This window comes from Phyllopteryx taeniolatus, chromosome 4 (assembly GCF_024500385.1).
Source record: "Phyllopteryx taeniolatus isolate TA_2022b chromosome 4, UOR_Ptae_1.2, whole genome shotgun sequence".
Lineage (NCBI taxonomy): Eukaryota > Metazoa > Chordata > Actinopteri > Syngnathiformes > Syngnathidae > Phyllopteryx > Phyllopteryx taeniolatus.
The window spans coordinates 25,305,824-25,321,042 of NC_084505.1; the positions used below are offsets into that span (position 1 = coordinate 25,305,824).

General features: G+C 39.8%; 1 protein-coding gene across 7 annotated transcripts in view; it reads right to left on the bottom strand.

Annotated features, from left to right (window-relative positions):
- Positions 1–15,219, bottom strand: part of gab1 (GRB2-associated binding protein 1) — a 71,946-nt gene that overhangs the window by 56,139 nt on the left and 588 nt on the right. For 6 of the 7 annotated variants that reach the window (XM_061770900.1, XM_061770899.1, XM_061770896.1 and 3 more), the window contains one exon: positions 15,041–15,195. In XM_061770900.1, the coding sequence (XP_061626884.1) occupies positions 15,041–15,112 (72 nt within the window). In that variant the 5' untranslated portion in view covers positions 15,113–15,195. Of the gene's footprint in view, positions 1–4,261; positions 4,330–15,040; positions 15,196–15,219 lie in introns of all 7 variants that reach the window. The other variant, XM_061770901.1, reaches the window with a different exon arrangement.

Below are 15,219 nucleotides of genomic sequence, written 5' to 3' on the forward strand. Positions count from 1 at the left end.
TTAAATTTTGCCATAGGGTAAGTACTGTCCTGTATGTCAGTTAGGCCATTGTCCTGCTTTTGAAATCTCTTACAATTATCTGACAGCTTAAGTTACTAGTTACTGTACATAACTGTTTTTATATACTCCCCTGTCCAATGAAATATATTTCCTTAGCTAGATGAAAGTTTATTAATTCCTTCTTGAAGGTAATCTAACAAATTAATCATCTCAACACCTTACTGTAATTGATAAGAACATTCATCAACATTTAATATTTTATCATGTGCACTGCTTTCATTCTCACATCTTGGTGGTATAAACCTTCACTCAACTTCATTCTCAACTGACATTGACAGCAGTGCTACTGCGACTGGCAAGAGCATCACATTACATGTTTACAAGGCTTGAAGTTAAATCAATCAGTCACTATTCTACTGTGATTGAAGGTTTTTCTCTTTACAATTCAATATTAAAATAAAGAGATGTTATTCATATCAATTCATCATTAACATTTAGGCCTGACCTAAAGGAAAGAGTTGTTTATATGTTGATTGTATCCAATTTCATGTTGGTCATACTATAGAATGATTTATTTCTTGTGTTTAGTGAATAATGCTGAAGATAAACTTCCCCCCAAAAAATCTTCTTTTCCTTTCGGCTTGTCCCGTTAGGGGTCGCCACAGCGCGTCATCCTTTTCTATGCAAGCCTACCTCCTGGTTCCTCCTCTCTAACATCAACTGCCCTCATGTCTTCCCTCACTAGATCTATAAACCTTCTCTTTGGTCTTCCTCTAGCGCTCTTGCCTTGCAGCTCCATCCTCATCACCCTTCTACCAATATACTCACTAGCCCTCCTCTGCATGTGTCCAAACCATCGAAGTCTGTTCTCTCCAACTGTCTCCAAAACATTTAACCTTGGCTGTTAGATTTCTAATCCTATCCAACCTCTTCATTTGCTCTGCTTCCTGTTGTCTCTTCAATGCCCCTATCTCTAATCTGTACATCATGTCTGGCCTCACCACTGTCTTAACAAATTTTGTCCTTCATCCTAGCAGAGCCTCTTTTATCACATAACACACCTGACACTTTCCTCCACGCATTCCAACCGGCTAAATCGCAATATTGGATAAGAAATTTCCCAAATTGTTCAGCCTAGAATTTTGAATTTTTTTTTGGGGTGGGTGGATTGTTTTTCTAAACAATATATATAAAATGAAATTGGCTAATGTCGGATTCATATCCAATCTTTATCCGCAATTTGAAGAGGACTACTTTTTTTTAATTCTCTTTGCATTGCCATGATGCAAAACAGAACAGTATCACTTGGGAGCAAACAATAAATGTTCTCAATTCAACTACATAGTGTAAAAGCACCTGAGCAAATTAGCTATAACGCCACCAAACAATACGGCAAAGACGCAATTAGCCATCGTGACCTTTCCTGTGCGCCTGGCTCACAGCAATTTGAGAAATTACACAAGTTGGTAGCGGTATTTCACATGGAATCTCCAGGCTGACCACCCTTCAATCTAACTCAGACGCAACTCTGGCTCGACAAACATGCACACATGTTGGCTGACACACGGCGGGTGTAGGGGGTTGCGCAAGCCTGACAGCAGTGGGCTATATTAGGGGCAGCAGACACGGCGGCGAGGGTCAGATCTCACAGTGCCACATAGCTAGAGAGCCAGCTGTATTTATGCGCAAGTGTTTGTGTAACGACAGCTGAGCGCTTTTAAATGAAAGCGGTTACTATACGGGGCAGCACGGGGTTTGAGTGGTTAGCACGTCTGCCTCACACTTTTGTTCTGGGTGCAAATCTGGGCTCCTACCTTTCTGTGTGCCGTTTGCATGTTCTCTCTGTGCTTGTATTGGTTTACTACAGGTATTCAGGCTTCCTCCCATATTCCAAACCATACTTCTAAAATTAATTAAAGATTCTAAATTGTCCATAGATATTAATGTGAATGGCTGTTTGTCTATATGTGCACTGTGGTTGGCTGGCAGCCAGTCCAGGGTGTACCATGCCTCTCGCCCAAAGGCAGCTGGCATATTAAGCTGCAAACCTCTTGAGTATAACGGTAAAGAAAAAAAATGGTTTGATGATGGATGAACAGTTACTATACAAAAACATGGGATGGGTTTTCACCATTGAATATCAGCCTTACGGGCTCAAAATTAGCATACTATTTTGTTGAGCAACTGTTAACTGAGCGAAAATTTTATTCCACATAAGTACACAATTTTTAAAAGCTTAACATATTCTTACAATGTGCAAACCCACACATGACCAGAAAAAAAAAAGATGTACAGTGAACCGCCACATAATCACATTTCACTATTCAGGAATTCACCTATTGAGAGTTATTTTTCCCCTGTGGAGGCTATCCAAAGCAATTTGCTGAAAAACCTTTTGACTTTTGTGCTCTTTCTGAAGCACCCCAAGATGCCACAAGATGCTGCCAAAGCCCTGTCTAAATAGGAAAGTAGTACAGTGTCAAGGAAGTATACTGAAGTGATACATCTCAACTGAGAGACAAGCTTTTTATGTCAGGGAGGAGCTAAGTTGAGGGAAGTTACAAAGAGTTTTTGCTGCATGTACGTGTATATTTTGTAGAAATCAAATCATTGGTAAGCCATTTATTTTTAAAGGTAATATAAAAGGAGTTTGAAAATGTATTAAACTGTGACGTATGTGCGACTGTGCGATCATAATTTGCAGTATATATACACAACTTAATATAAGCATTAGGCAATTATAACCACTTTTAGGTGTCAGTTTTTCACAATCATCGAACCATGCCCTTTCTAATTCAAAATGAGTTATAAACTTGTAGCATTTATTGTACCTTTGCATCTCCTGTGTTTGAGTGTGTCTGTTTTGTATACATCCATCCATCCATTTTCTGAGCCGCTTCTCCTCACTAGGGTCGCGGGCGTGCTGGAGCCTATCCCAGCTATCATCGGGCAGGATGATAACCTGAACTGGTTACCAGCCAATCGCAGGGCACAAACAAACAAACAACCATTCGCACTCACATTCACACCTACGGGTAATTTAGAGTTTTCAATCAACCTACCATGCATGTTTCTGGGATGTGGGAGGAAACCGGAGTGCCAGGATAAAAACCCACGCAGGCACGGGGAGAACATGCAAACTCCACCGTGCTGCCGTTTTGTATACATGGCAAAGTAAAAACACTTGCACGGAGACGCAGGGTACTCTCATATTTCTTTGTGGAGCAAGCCGACCATGCAAGCATTGTGAGGCAGTCTCCTTCTCTGCTAGAAATTGGCACCTACTACAAAGATTACACAAAGGAGTTTTCGAGCCACACGGAAAAGACAAAAATATTAGGAGAACAACATCATAGAATTATAGTCATGAGTTTCGAAGAAAAAAAGACAATGACAAAGTTGCAATATGAACAGTATCCAATTAACAAGTGGCTGTTTAACCCTTGGCAGAGGTCTGCGTTCTCCCCAGCAGCATTCTTGTTTTATTGTTAAAGATCCTTTTTTCTTTTTTTAACCTAGCCAGAGGGTTTAGGATCAGTAGACTCATTGATTCATTAAATTCGTCAACATTAGTTATGTGCTCGTTTAGAACTGTTTAGCCTTGGCGGAGGTCTGCTTTGTGCCATTCAAGGTTTCTTTTGTTACACGTTTTTATTTATTTATTTTAAAGGTGGTCAGACCAGAGTTTTGGATTGGTCGAGTAATCAGTTAATTCTGTATCCATCGGTGATGTGTCTCATGAAAGACGACTTACTCAAAGCCTTGGCGGGGTCTGGATTCTACCGAACGCCATGCTAGCTTAATTTTGTGATAGATCGTTTCTTATAGATGATCTGGTTAGCGTTTTCGTCCATAACGTAGTGGCAGGCGAATCGATTTATCGGTTATAGGCTTCATTCACGACATTGGCATCAAAAGGGAAGTTCAGAACATTCAGCTATAGATTCTCCCAACATATAACAATGAACCGATTATTGCTCATTAATCTTTCTCATTATCCATTCAGGAAATGTAGTCAACTATTCCTCCTTTGTGTATACTTATTCTGCCTGACTGTTCTGCTTATCTTGTGTTTGAGATGCGCTTTGGTATTTTCTGTCATATGAAACAAAACAATTCAAATGCCTAACATTCCTCGAGCAAGGGAGATTCATTTTCGCATGCCCATCCCAATTGGACAGGCAACAGAGCAGCATAAAGAGTGTAAGACCCCCTCCTCCTCTCCCCTTGACCCGCCATCTGGTAGCCATCAGCGTCTCACACAGGAAGGGGCGGCCAAGCTTCGCCGGGGCGCCAGGGAGCGGCTCCTCTATCCCTCTATCCCTCGCGCTGCAGAAACAACAATCACAAGTTTGCATTGCATTGCAGGGCAAGTCGATCCTTACACTGACTGTAAAAGACAGAATTGTTGCGCCCTTTGTCCGTGCCGCTGTTCTATGTAAGGTTACTAGTACCTTAGTCATAAAAGAGGCATGTGAGGACATGCTGTGATATCCCAGACAGGGGTGTGTTAGTTGAACACCTCACACTCACTCTTCGTGCCCTGTTACAGCAATTTTGGCTATCCAAGAAGAATGTTATGTCACGTCAAACTGCCAAACTTTTCAAGTAGTCTCATGGAATACCATTGTATTCCGTGATGTCAGGACAGGGGTGTGAAGTTTAATACTGACTTCTCCTGCCTTTTTACGGCAATTGATGCTGCCCTACAAGTATCACACCAGACACGGGCGCTGAAGTCAACCCTGCGATTTTCCACCTTTTGAGGTAGTATCAGAGCCATAACATAGTCACATAACGGTATTATTCTGTGATGCCAGGAAAGGGGTGTTAAGTGCAACACCTGACAATTTCTTCTCCTGGCACGTGACGGCAATTGTTGCAGTCCAAAAAGGAATTTGCTGGCACTAGCAACCAGGAAATTTTCAGTCTTCTTAAGTAGTATCAGAGCTGTAACTGAGGCATATAAGGGTATTCTGTGATGCCGAGTGTCCACTGCTGTCCTACAGTATTATGGTAATTGTCAATTTCTGTCAAAGCAGATGATGGCACTGTAGTTGACAATTTTCTGCCTTCCAAGGTAGTATCAGAGCCATATAAGGGTATTCTGTGATGCTGTGAAGTTTAACACCTGACACTTGTCCCACCATGTCACAGTAAATTGCCTCTGTCCGACAATTGTCAACAAACCTTTAAATGTCAAACCCGGCACTGGTGGTGATGTCATCTATGCATCTCATTGCAGGATGTTGTGTCTCTGTGTGAAAGTGTTACAGCAATATACCGCTTTTGCTGGGTTTTGTATAAAAAGGCATAGCCTGTTTCGGCTCTGATGCAGCAATTTTGCAGGATCTGTGTTTAAAAGAAGCTACAGCCTTCACCGAGCAGGATCGGAGCACAGAACAGGCTCGCATTCCTGCCGCCACCGCCTGCCAAGAGGCGCTGGGAACTGGGTATGAAAAAAAACCACAAAAAAAAAGCAGGAGAAGAGGACATAGAGCTGCTCTGCGGAGGCCAGCTTATGGTGTTGCTTTAGAGGCCGTGAAATATTTTTCTCATCCTTTTCTCTCCATCCTCCCCGACAGAGACGACAAGGTTATTCATAGTCATTGTGGCGCAGCACTTGTATTGAGCTGAAGGAGTTTCCCCTGCTTTTACAAGCACTCGGGGAATGCACATGATCATATATTTGGCCCGACTTCTCTGAGTCTATTTTTTCCCACACTGGCCAATCTGACAGGATATCTTTTTTTTTTTTTTTTTTTTTTTTTTTTAAGAAAAAGAAACCAGCGCAGCCTTTTTTCCTGGTGTGTGTTCTGGCTTGTTCGCCAAGCTCCAACACAAAAAAATACTGCTTAAGCTTAGCAGTTTTTGTCACGGAAAGCTCTGTAACTGTCAGCTTTACAGATACTAATTGTGCTTTACAATCTCGATAATGGCATCGACCGGTGTCACATGGTCGGATCCCTCCTAAAACGTGCTATTTTTCACCTTTTTCCTGTATCACTGTTCTTTATAAACAGGACTAGCAAGGAATGACGATGGGTCAAAGTGGACCTGATAAATTCCCAGCTTCAAAGGTAGTATTAGAGGAGTAACTGGTTCCTTGTTGCCAGGTCCGGGGTGTGAAGTTGAACACATGACACTCAGTTGTACCGCACTGTTATGGCAATTGATACTGAAAGTATTTTATATGTTACACTAGATGCCATGTTACGGCAGCCTTCCGACTAGCATTTCAAATATCACATCAGGCAGTGTAACCGATGACGACCAAGTAATTTTCTGCCTTCTGGCACAGTATTAGAGCCGTAACAGAGGTGCGTTAGGCTATTACTCCTCTTTATCCCACCTTCGTTGGGTTCCGAATAGACAGTGCAGACATGCCTGATCCTCTGTTACAGGTCGTGTTCGGCTTGTCATACTGCTGACATGTACCCACGTAACTGATACACGGGTGTATATCACCATGCGTGTTACTCACAAAAGTGGGTGGCGAAGGATAATAATTGTAGCAGCACCGCTTTGAATATTTCATGGCTATTTGTTTGTAATGGACATTCAATTATTAATGGCCGGCACAATCCATTTCACAGACGTCAAATGGAGGCGTTGCGGTGGCGACGCGGCCTGTCCACCAGCTCATAGTCTTCGCAAGGCTAAGAGAGGGGCTAATGCCATGTAGCTGCATCCTGTTTGGCCAGCTTGTTTATCTCATGGAGCATTTGGAGAGGGGGAATCTGAGAAGGGGGGTACAACAGAAAGTGGTTGCTTGTTCTCTGTTCTACTTGCTAAGCAGATTTAATGAATTCGCCGCTTAATCTAGAGCCTTTTGTTTGCTTTGCGCCGCACTTGCTACGTCGCCATTTTGCATTGGACAACAGTTTCAGAACACGACAAACTAACATATGTTAGGCATAAGTCTCCGTGGAGGGTTCAATAATTCCCTCCTTTCAACCATACACCGCAGCATAAATAGGCCAACTCGACAAACAGTGAACTCTCTATCGGACTATAATGACCTGTTCACCTTTGGCCAGACAAGGCAAATCAGGTAAAATTATTACTATAGAAAATATGCTTTACACGATCAGGATTTTTGGAACCGATCACTGATCAGCGAGTTTTAAAAAACGATAACCGATCACAACATGGAGCAATGTGTCTATTTAAATGACCTGTTCATTTACTTACATATACTTGTGTACTTAATTGCTCCAAAAAATATATTTACAATAAATAATGTATCTTTGTTCATCTAATTATGCCAGTGAGGCATAGTGACAGACAGAACAAATGAATGGTCTTCTATTAGATTGAAGGAAGTACATACAGTAATTAATGTATCCACTTTTTGTGACATTTTTGTTTGTTGGTGTGCCATGAGATTTTTCAATTGTAAAATAAGTTAATTGGCTCCATAACGGTTGGAAATCACTGATCTAGTAAGATCATGTACTCTAATCAGTCCGGTCAAACCAACATTACAGAAATAATGGGTGCTAACTTACTGTAATTCAATTACTTTATTGTAATTAAATTACTTCACCCACACCGAAACTTACAGCATGAGTCGACAGGACGGCAGCATGTTTACGTACAAACGTTAGTGCTAGCACTAGCTCGCTAGGCTACATAACATTTTTGTTGCCTGCTTGCGAGCCGTATCGTATTAAAAGTACAAGAACATACCTCAAGCAAGCCTTAAACAAACGTCCTCTCTTGTCCTGAGCACCGGTGACCACCAACACACCTTTTTCAGAGCAAATTTGTGTTGTTGTCTGATCCGGGCATTACGTGTTGTTTGTCTCAGACGTATTGTCTGTTCCACACCGCCGACATGTTTTTTTTTTTTTTTAATAACTTTATTGGCCGTCAGATATTTACAGTATTTCAAATATACTGTGCACGATGGCAACGCAGAGTAAATGTCTTTTGCGGAGTTGATCAATGATGCCATTGATCGGATCGGCGTATTATGACAAAGCTGATCAGCATAAAATGCAAATTATTGGCCGATACCGATCAGGCCGATAACATCGGTGTAAAGTCTATTAGAAAAGGGATGAATGAATGCATCTTATGCGGCACTTTCGAATACTGTACATTTAACATAAGTTTTTCAACCGAAAATGCAATTTGTTGATTTTTTTTTTTAACATTACAAAATTATCTGTGTCATCCCGCATGTACTGTTAAAAGTGATAAACAACTAATGACACAAGCATCTGAATTTCCTGCCAGAACTGTCCATCAAAACACATACTTTCTCTCTAGACCACACCCTCGCTATCCAATTTCTTGAACATAAAAGCCAATCGCACGGGTTTTGTTACAAAAACAAAAAAAACACAGAAACTCGCATAAGGAACGTTTTAAGCAGATGAGCAACCACTAAAAGTTATGAAAAAATGTAAGGATTTAATGTAAAATTTCAGCGTGAATGATCTAAAAAAAAAAAAAAAAAAAAAGTGTCATTTTAACCGTTGCCATCTTTGTCATCGCAAGCCGTTTGGAGACAGACAACCTTAAAATTAAAAAACAATCATACATGGCATTGATTGCGAAAAGATTACATTTTGTGTTTCTTGTGCTAAATTTGTACGATAAGAGTCATTTGTGGTGTGTTATTATGACTTGCGGTAAAACAGAACCGTGACGTGGCTTTCATCGGACCACGGTGGTTAAAAAAAAAAAAAAAGGAGACTGCATTATGCAAGTAAAATTGTATTGCAGAGAAATGAAAGCTCAGTAGAGTCATGTAATCCTACAAAACTGTAGCCCCTTTTACACTGCATGTAAAAGGCAGTATTTGTCTAAATTGTGTCCATATCTCTATTCATCCATCCATTCTCTTAAATGTCACTGAGACCAAACAGGGGTGTGAAGTTGACCCAGCAATTTTCCGCTTTCAGGGTAGTGTGAGAGCTCTGACAGAATATATATATTTTTTTTACATTCCATGCATTCCTGGTAAATTGGCACATAAGATGTGCAACAGAGGAGCCAGGATTTATTCGCCTGTCCCTTTCGGACAGAACTGGCCTGAGTTTTCTTATACACTGGCACTGCAGCTTGCCTCACTGTTATGGGTAACGTAATGTCTCGTGTATAAACCCCCAAAGTTGACCTCTAAATTCTGGAAAACCCTTCTACCCATGTATAACAAATTTTTAGAATGCATGATTTTGCTTCTACCCATATGATCAAAACGTGAAGTATTGTATTTTGTTAGTTTTTTTTTTCCAAATAATTATTCTGAAGGTAAACACCTTATTTGAACACACAGTACTTTCTTTTTATTTACTTGCTCTTACTTTGAAATTCACAGCCCTACTATTATTTTGGAAATGAGTTGTGCTCATACCCATGCAGGATTTGTAAGATGTGTACCCTTCTTTTGAGAAAACATGAAGGACCAGGCGAAACATTTAATTTTATTTTAATGGGTTTCAAATTAAGGTGGCACGGTGGACGACTGGTTAGAGCGTCTGCCTCACATTTCAAATTAAACTGTCAAGCATTTTCAGAAAAGCATTATCATTAAACAAAACATAACCATGAAGAAATTAATGATGGTCAGTTGTATTTAGGAAAAATAAAAAAATAATAATAAAAAATGAAAAAGTATTTCACAAATTCTCCCTGGGTATGTAAACGTATGAGCACAATTGTACATATATGCAGTCATATGTACACCTGTCATGAATATGGAACGAAAGTGTAGTCTACACCTTTTTCGTAACCTCTAGGTGGCATACTAGAATGAAAGTGTACAACTTTTTCATAAATTCTAGGGGGCGGTGGCATGAAAGTGTACAGCTTTATCATAACCTCTAGATGGTGGCATACATTGAAAGTCTTTTTCATTTTCTCCTATGTATAATGCGCACTTTTGACAATTTTGGGGGGTAAAAAATATATATACACGAAAAATTACGGTATATTCGTGATGACATCAAAAGAAGGCAGTCCTTTTGGAATAAATGTCTCTGAAAAGCAAAACAAAATGCAAAACATGTGGAGTTAATTTTCAGATGCTTGCTGAATTGAGGTCTTGCATGATATCACGTAATAAAACCTGGGCTTCTTTTGGAATAAATGCCGGAAAAAAGACAAAGAAAAAGAAAACCATGCAGATTTTTTGACGCTTGTTCAACCTAAGTATGGCGTTACGGCTTTCAATTGGAATAAATGTTGCAAAAGAGCCAAAGAAAAACAAAAACAGAGTTAATCATTTGATGCTCACTGTACAGAGCTCTCATTTTCTCGTTTTATAAATAATCTACAGTAGATTTGCCTGTCCATTTCAGGCAATTAGCCAAAAATGGCCATTGCACATTCATACTGCTGCTGCGGCTCACCCCATTATAATCAGTAGATGCGTAGCTACATCAGAAGAAGGCTGTACTTCTTTTGGAATACATTTATCCAAAAAGTCAAAAGGGGGAAAATAATTAAATAAATAAATAAATTAATTAAAACTTTACTCCTTTGATGATGCTCACTTAACTGAGGCCTTGCCAGGTATAATTTCTAATGACTGTCCTTTTGGAAATAAATGTCACAAAAAAGCTAAGGAAAAAGCAAATGGGCAGAGCTAATCCTTTGATGCTCGCATAACTTTTCATATTAAGACGGTCCTTTTTGGGTGAATAAGTGTTGCAAAAAAAGACCAAGAAAAAGCAAAATGTGCTATAAAGCGGTTTTGTTGCCTTCAAAATTTAACTAAAGACATTTTCTTTTTTCATTTATAAGGTTTATTTTCAAAACCCTTATATGTAGTACCCAGCTGCTATCAGACACACTTTGACTTTGCTCACTGACTGACTGAGCTCAAAGGTGAAACTATTTTAAGAATCATACGTGGTGTAATACCAGGCAATGCAGGAAACACTTTAAAATAGAGATTTTGCTCTAAAAAGGGTCTGTGCGTCTCACATGTAGAGGGGGTCAATTCTCCTAATCTGTATTATATTTAGATTAATCTGACCCCTGCATGCATTAATACAGCAAATCCTGTTAACTCACTTTAGACATGAATGTGTGAATATAAATGTCAATATCATCTCCAAAACCACTACTTTACAGAAAATCAAAAAACGCCATACTGCTTGAGTTGCCAAACAACACAATGTTATAGTTGGTATTATTTAGTTTTTTGCTTTCATATACTGTTGCGCACCAATATCAAAAAACACCTCCCAGAAATTATATTTCTTTGCTTATTTAATTCATAAAATAATAATAATAATAATAATGAATACAAAGTCATTGATTAAAATGTTTCGGACAAAGCCTGCGCTCACGCCATGCCCCCACCAAAAGACTAATACTTTAACTGTGGTTACGTCATCATCCTAAATTCTATTTCTTAAGGTCTAAGAACAATGAGTGATGCGAGAAAAAAAAAACATGAAGACCTGACTACACAGTGCAAATTTAAGCGGTTTTCAAACTGGTTTGGACTTTTTAAAACTGCCGTATACCTTGAAAACTGTAACTGACCATTGTGCCTCGTGGGCGCTTGCGTATTAGTATTGCTCTGTGAAAAAATTGAAAATTGACCATATTTGAACATGTAAGGTTTCCGCACAACAGCGACGATATGTAACATTTACATTGTTACCCAATGCCCAATCTCGATCAGATCCAGATTAATTTTGGCTTCTGGCCCCTGCATGAACACAGCAAATCTTGTTCAAATCAGATTGGATTGGACAGATACATAAGTGTCTGAAAACATTTGCATTACTCTAACATGTGATCTAAATCAAATCTGGATTAATTTTTGTTTCTAACCATAACCATTTATATTGTACTCCTGTAAAATGTGTAATCTGGACCAAACTTGGTTTGTCAGCAGCAAATCCTGTTCAAATTAGACTGAATTGCACAGAAACTCATATATTAAATGCCAAAGCCCAACCCCAAAGAGATTAATCGGCGCTCCAAACTGAAAAGAAAAATGTATCAATGCAATAACACCGTGTACTTGCAGTGAGACCTCCATTTGCTACACCTCCCTTCCCCACTACTTCTTGACATACTGCCAATCAGTTGGACTTCACAGAAGCCTTTTCATCCAACATTTGGCAAGCTGTGGTCACAAATGGCGAGCGAGGTACCACCTGAGTGATGGCTGAAGAAGCAACATAAAAAAAAAAAAAAGATAATTCTCTGTTACAGTCAGGAAATATTCTCTTGCAGCCGTGTAGTCGTTCAACAATCGAAAATATATCCTCTGACCCACCGGGAGTGGTCCAACTCGACAGAAGTGCTTTATTTGATTTGACTTTAGCCAAGGTAATGTTTTAATGATCGATAGCACAGAAAGAGGCATATACTATTATCAATATCATACACGTAACAATTACAACATCCATTTTCAACCAGTTGTTTTGATCACAAATGAACCTGTCCACGAGCTCCATCAAGGAGGGGGGGGGGGGGGGGGGGGGGGGGGGGGGGGGGTGGCTGTGGCTGCACAGCTTCCAAACAGTAATCCATACTCTTATTGACCTGAGATAATCACTAATTCCTCAAAAGGTGAAGCTACCACACACACCAGCAATGAATATCACCAGCAAAAGGTAGAGCCTGCTTCAAGGCCTGAGGACAACACTGCATTTGTCTACATTATTCACCAATAGCTTTCGTTTATTTTGCTCAGTATCTAGCTAAAGCAATGTAGCGGTAGCATAGCAACAAAATAGACACACGTGCCACTGTCCTGGCTTTTCAGTACAATATGACTATAATGATGTAGCAGTAGCATATACAAAAACGCGGTACCTGCATCTGTCTGGGCTGCTTAGTACAATATAGCTAATGCAAAAGAGTGGCAGCCTGGCAACTAGTATTTGAACCAGCTAGTCTAGTTTACTAATCCGCATTAACGTAATGCTTAAAGTCGACTAATCGCTAATCATGTTTCTGACATCTTCTAATCGGCCAATTAAGAGAACTCCTCCCCAAGGAACGAGGGGAGGGCCCCGCAAAGGGAAACTCCATCTTTTTTGCTAGAATGTTATGTCCAATTTACAATGTTACAAGTGGTCACCATCTTTGTTGAGTTTTCAAAAAAAAAAAAAAAAAAAAACATGGAATGAGCACTTCAAATGCCTCTAAAATCCTCCATAAAAAAACTAGTTCATGAAAAAAACAAGTCAATACTAATATACATTACCTATTCTACAGCAAACACTGCTTCTATTTGCACAATTTAAGTGGCGTTTTTAGGGAAAGTGACGCCATTTGAAACATCACAGTAATTTTGATGCGTCGACTTCGAGAAACCCTCAGAACGTCTGCACGTAGAGCTTATTGGTGGAAATTTTAACTGAAACTTGTCCGCCAATAGGAGAAGGGGTTCCCGAGAAGCAAACAAAACAAAAAGGGTCGAGGAGATCTGTTGAGAAATAATCAAGTTATACTGTTTTACTCTAATTTGAAGGCTTTTTTTCCCCCCCAGATTTTCTAGAGACAATATCACACAAAAACATTCCCCAAGAAGGCAATTTTTCCTGACCAAAAAAAACAAAAAACATTTCTCATCATCCAATTTTTGAAATTCTTGATACATTGTAATCAGGGCCACTCCAACCAGGCTTAGCATTTTGACAGAATGATTTTTGGGAAATCTTGTCACCTTGCTTGCTCGATAATGCAAACACAACAAATGTGTACTAACGGGAACTTTATTCATTAAAGAAGTTGTAGAATACAAAGCATACCAACATTGCGACAACGTCAGCATACTGTATATGGACGTATGAATGTACAAGCGTGTTGAATTGTTTTAACCAAAAATGAGACCGGTAGCACGGTCGCTTGCAAAATATGTAAGTCTGCCCTCAAATACAATGAAAGCATAAGTGAAACAGAAAAATGCTTTTTTTAACCCCATGTCCTATCTCACACCACACTCTCTCTCGCTCTTTCTCCCCATATAAGATACGTTGCTGCTACTTGAAAAGAAACATGCAGTCCACTAATAACAACAATATTCAGCGTAATGGTGAGTTGTATTTTTAACCATTTGTTTTTGTACCAGTCCGTCAAAATATGTCTACGACCTCGGGTGAACTCGTTCCATGACGCAAATAAGATTGGAGACTGTTATACTATGCTGAAAAAATAATGATGTCATCGAGTAATGGACTTTCATCTGATTACAGTTGACTACAAAAAAGCTTTAGTTGTTCAACCCCTATTAGCAACAAAAGCAGTACCTGTGTCTGTCCTGGCTGCTTAATACAATACGGATAAACCAAAGTGGCAGGAGCAAAGCTACATAGGTAGGACAGGCATCTCTTTCCTAACAGTACACTTTTTTTTATGTGATGTAGTGGTAGCAACAAAAAGAGTACTCGCATTGCTATCCTGGATGCTCAGTTCAATATGGTTAAAGCAACCAAGCGGTAGGACAGCAACAAAAGTGGTAGCGGTGTCTCAGTCCTTGCTACTTAGTCCAATAAGTCTAAAGCAACCCAGCATAACAACAAAATCTGACATCAGTAGTACAAGAGCAGAACGCACAGTGCAAAGTGTGTTGTGTTTGCAATCAGTCTGTTGCTCAGCAATCATTGCATTTCACTGTACAGTGGTTAGCTTCTTTTTACTCTTGTATGCCAGTCAAGAAGCCCAAGCAAGCCACTTCCTTAAGCACTGTGACTAAGATACACAGATTCTAGTTTAATTTCATTAATTATACTTATTCTTACTTTTAAACAACAGTTCAATTAACCTTTTCTGGGTGCCCAAAAGGGAGCAGCCATGTGCCTCGCAGGTAAACAACAACGTGCTCCCTTCAAGTACCCGCACTTCAAACAAATTTACAATGCAAACGAAACTCGGACAAATCAAAGTCGACTTCCGACGCTCGAGGAAATCAACGCCATGACACGTCGTTTAAACACACTGCACAAACCGTGACACTTTGGGGCCCTTTTTAACGCGCCGTGCCACAACAGAATATAGATATATATAAATATATATATATATATATATTTTGAAGAAGAAAAAAAAGTGCACTTACGTAACGTCGCAACTTTTTTTCCGGCGGAGACTTTCGCAGCCACCCTGAACACACAACGTCTCCCCCGCTCATAGCTGCTGCTCGCTGGCTTTCTCCCCGTCTGGGAGTTCGGCAATAGAATGGAACTCTCCGGTTTGGGAGTGTCCTCTTTGTGCCTACAAAAAAAAACAAAAAAACAA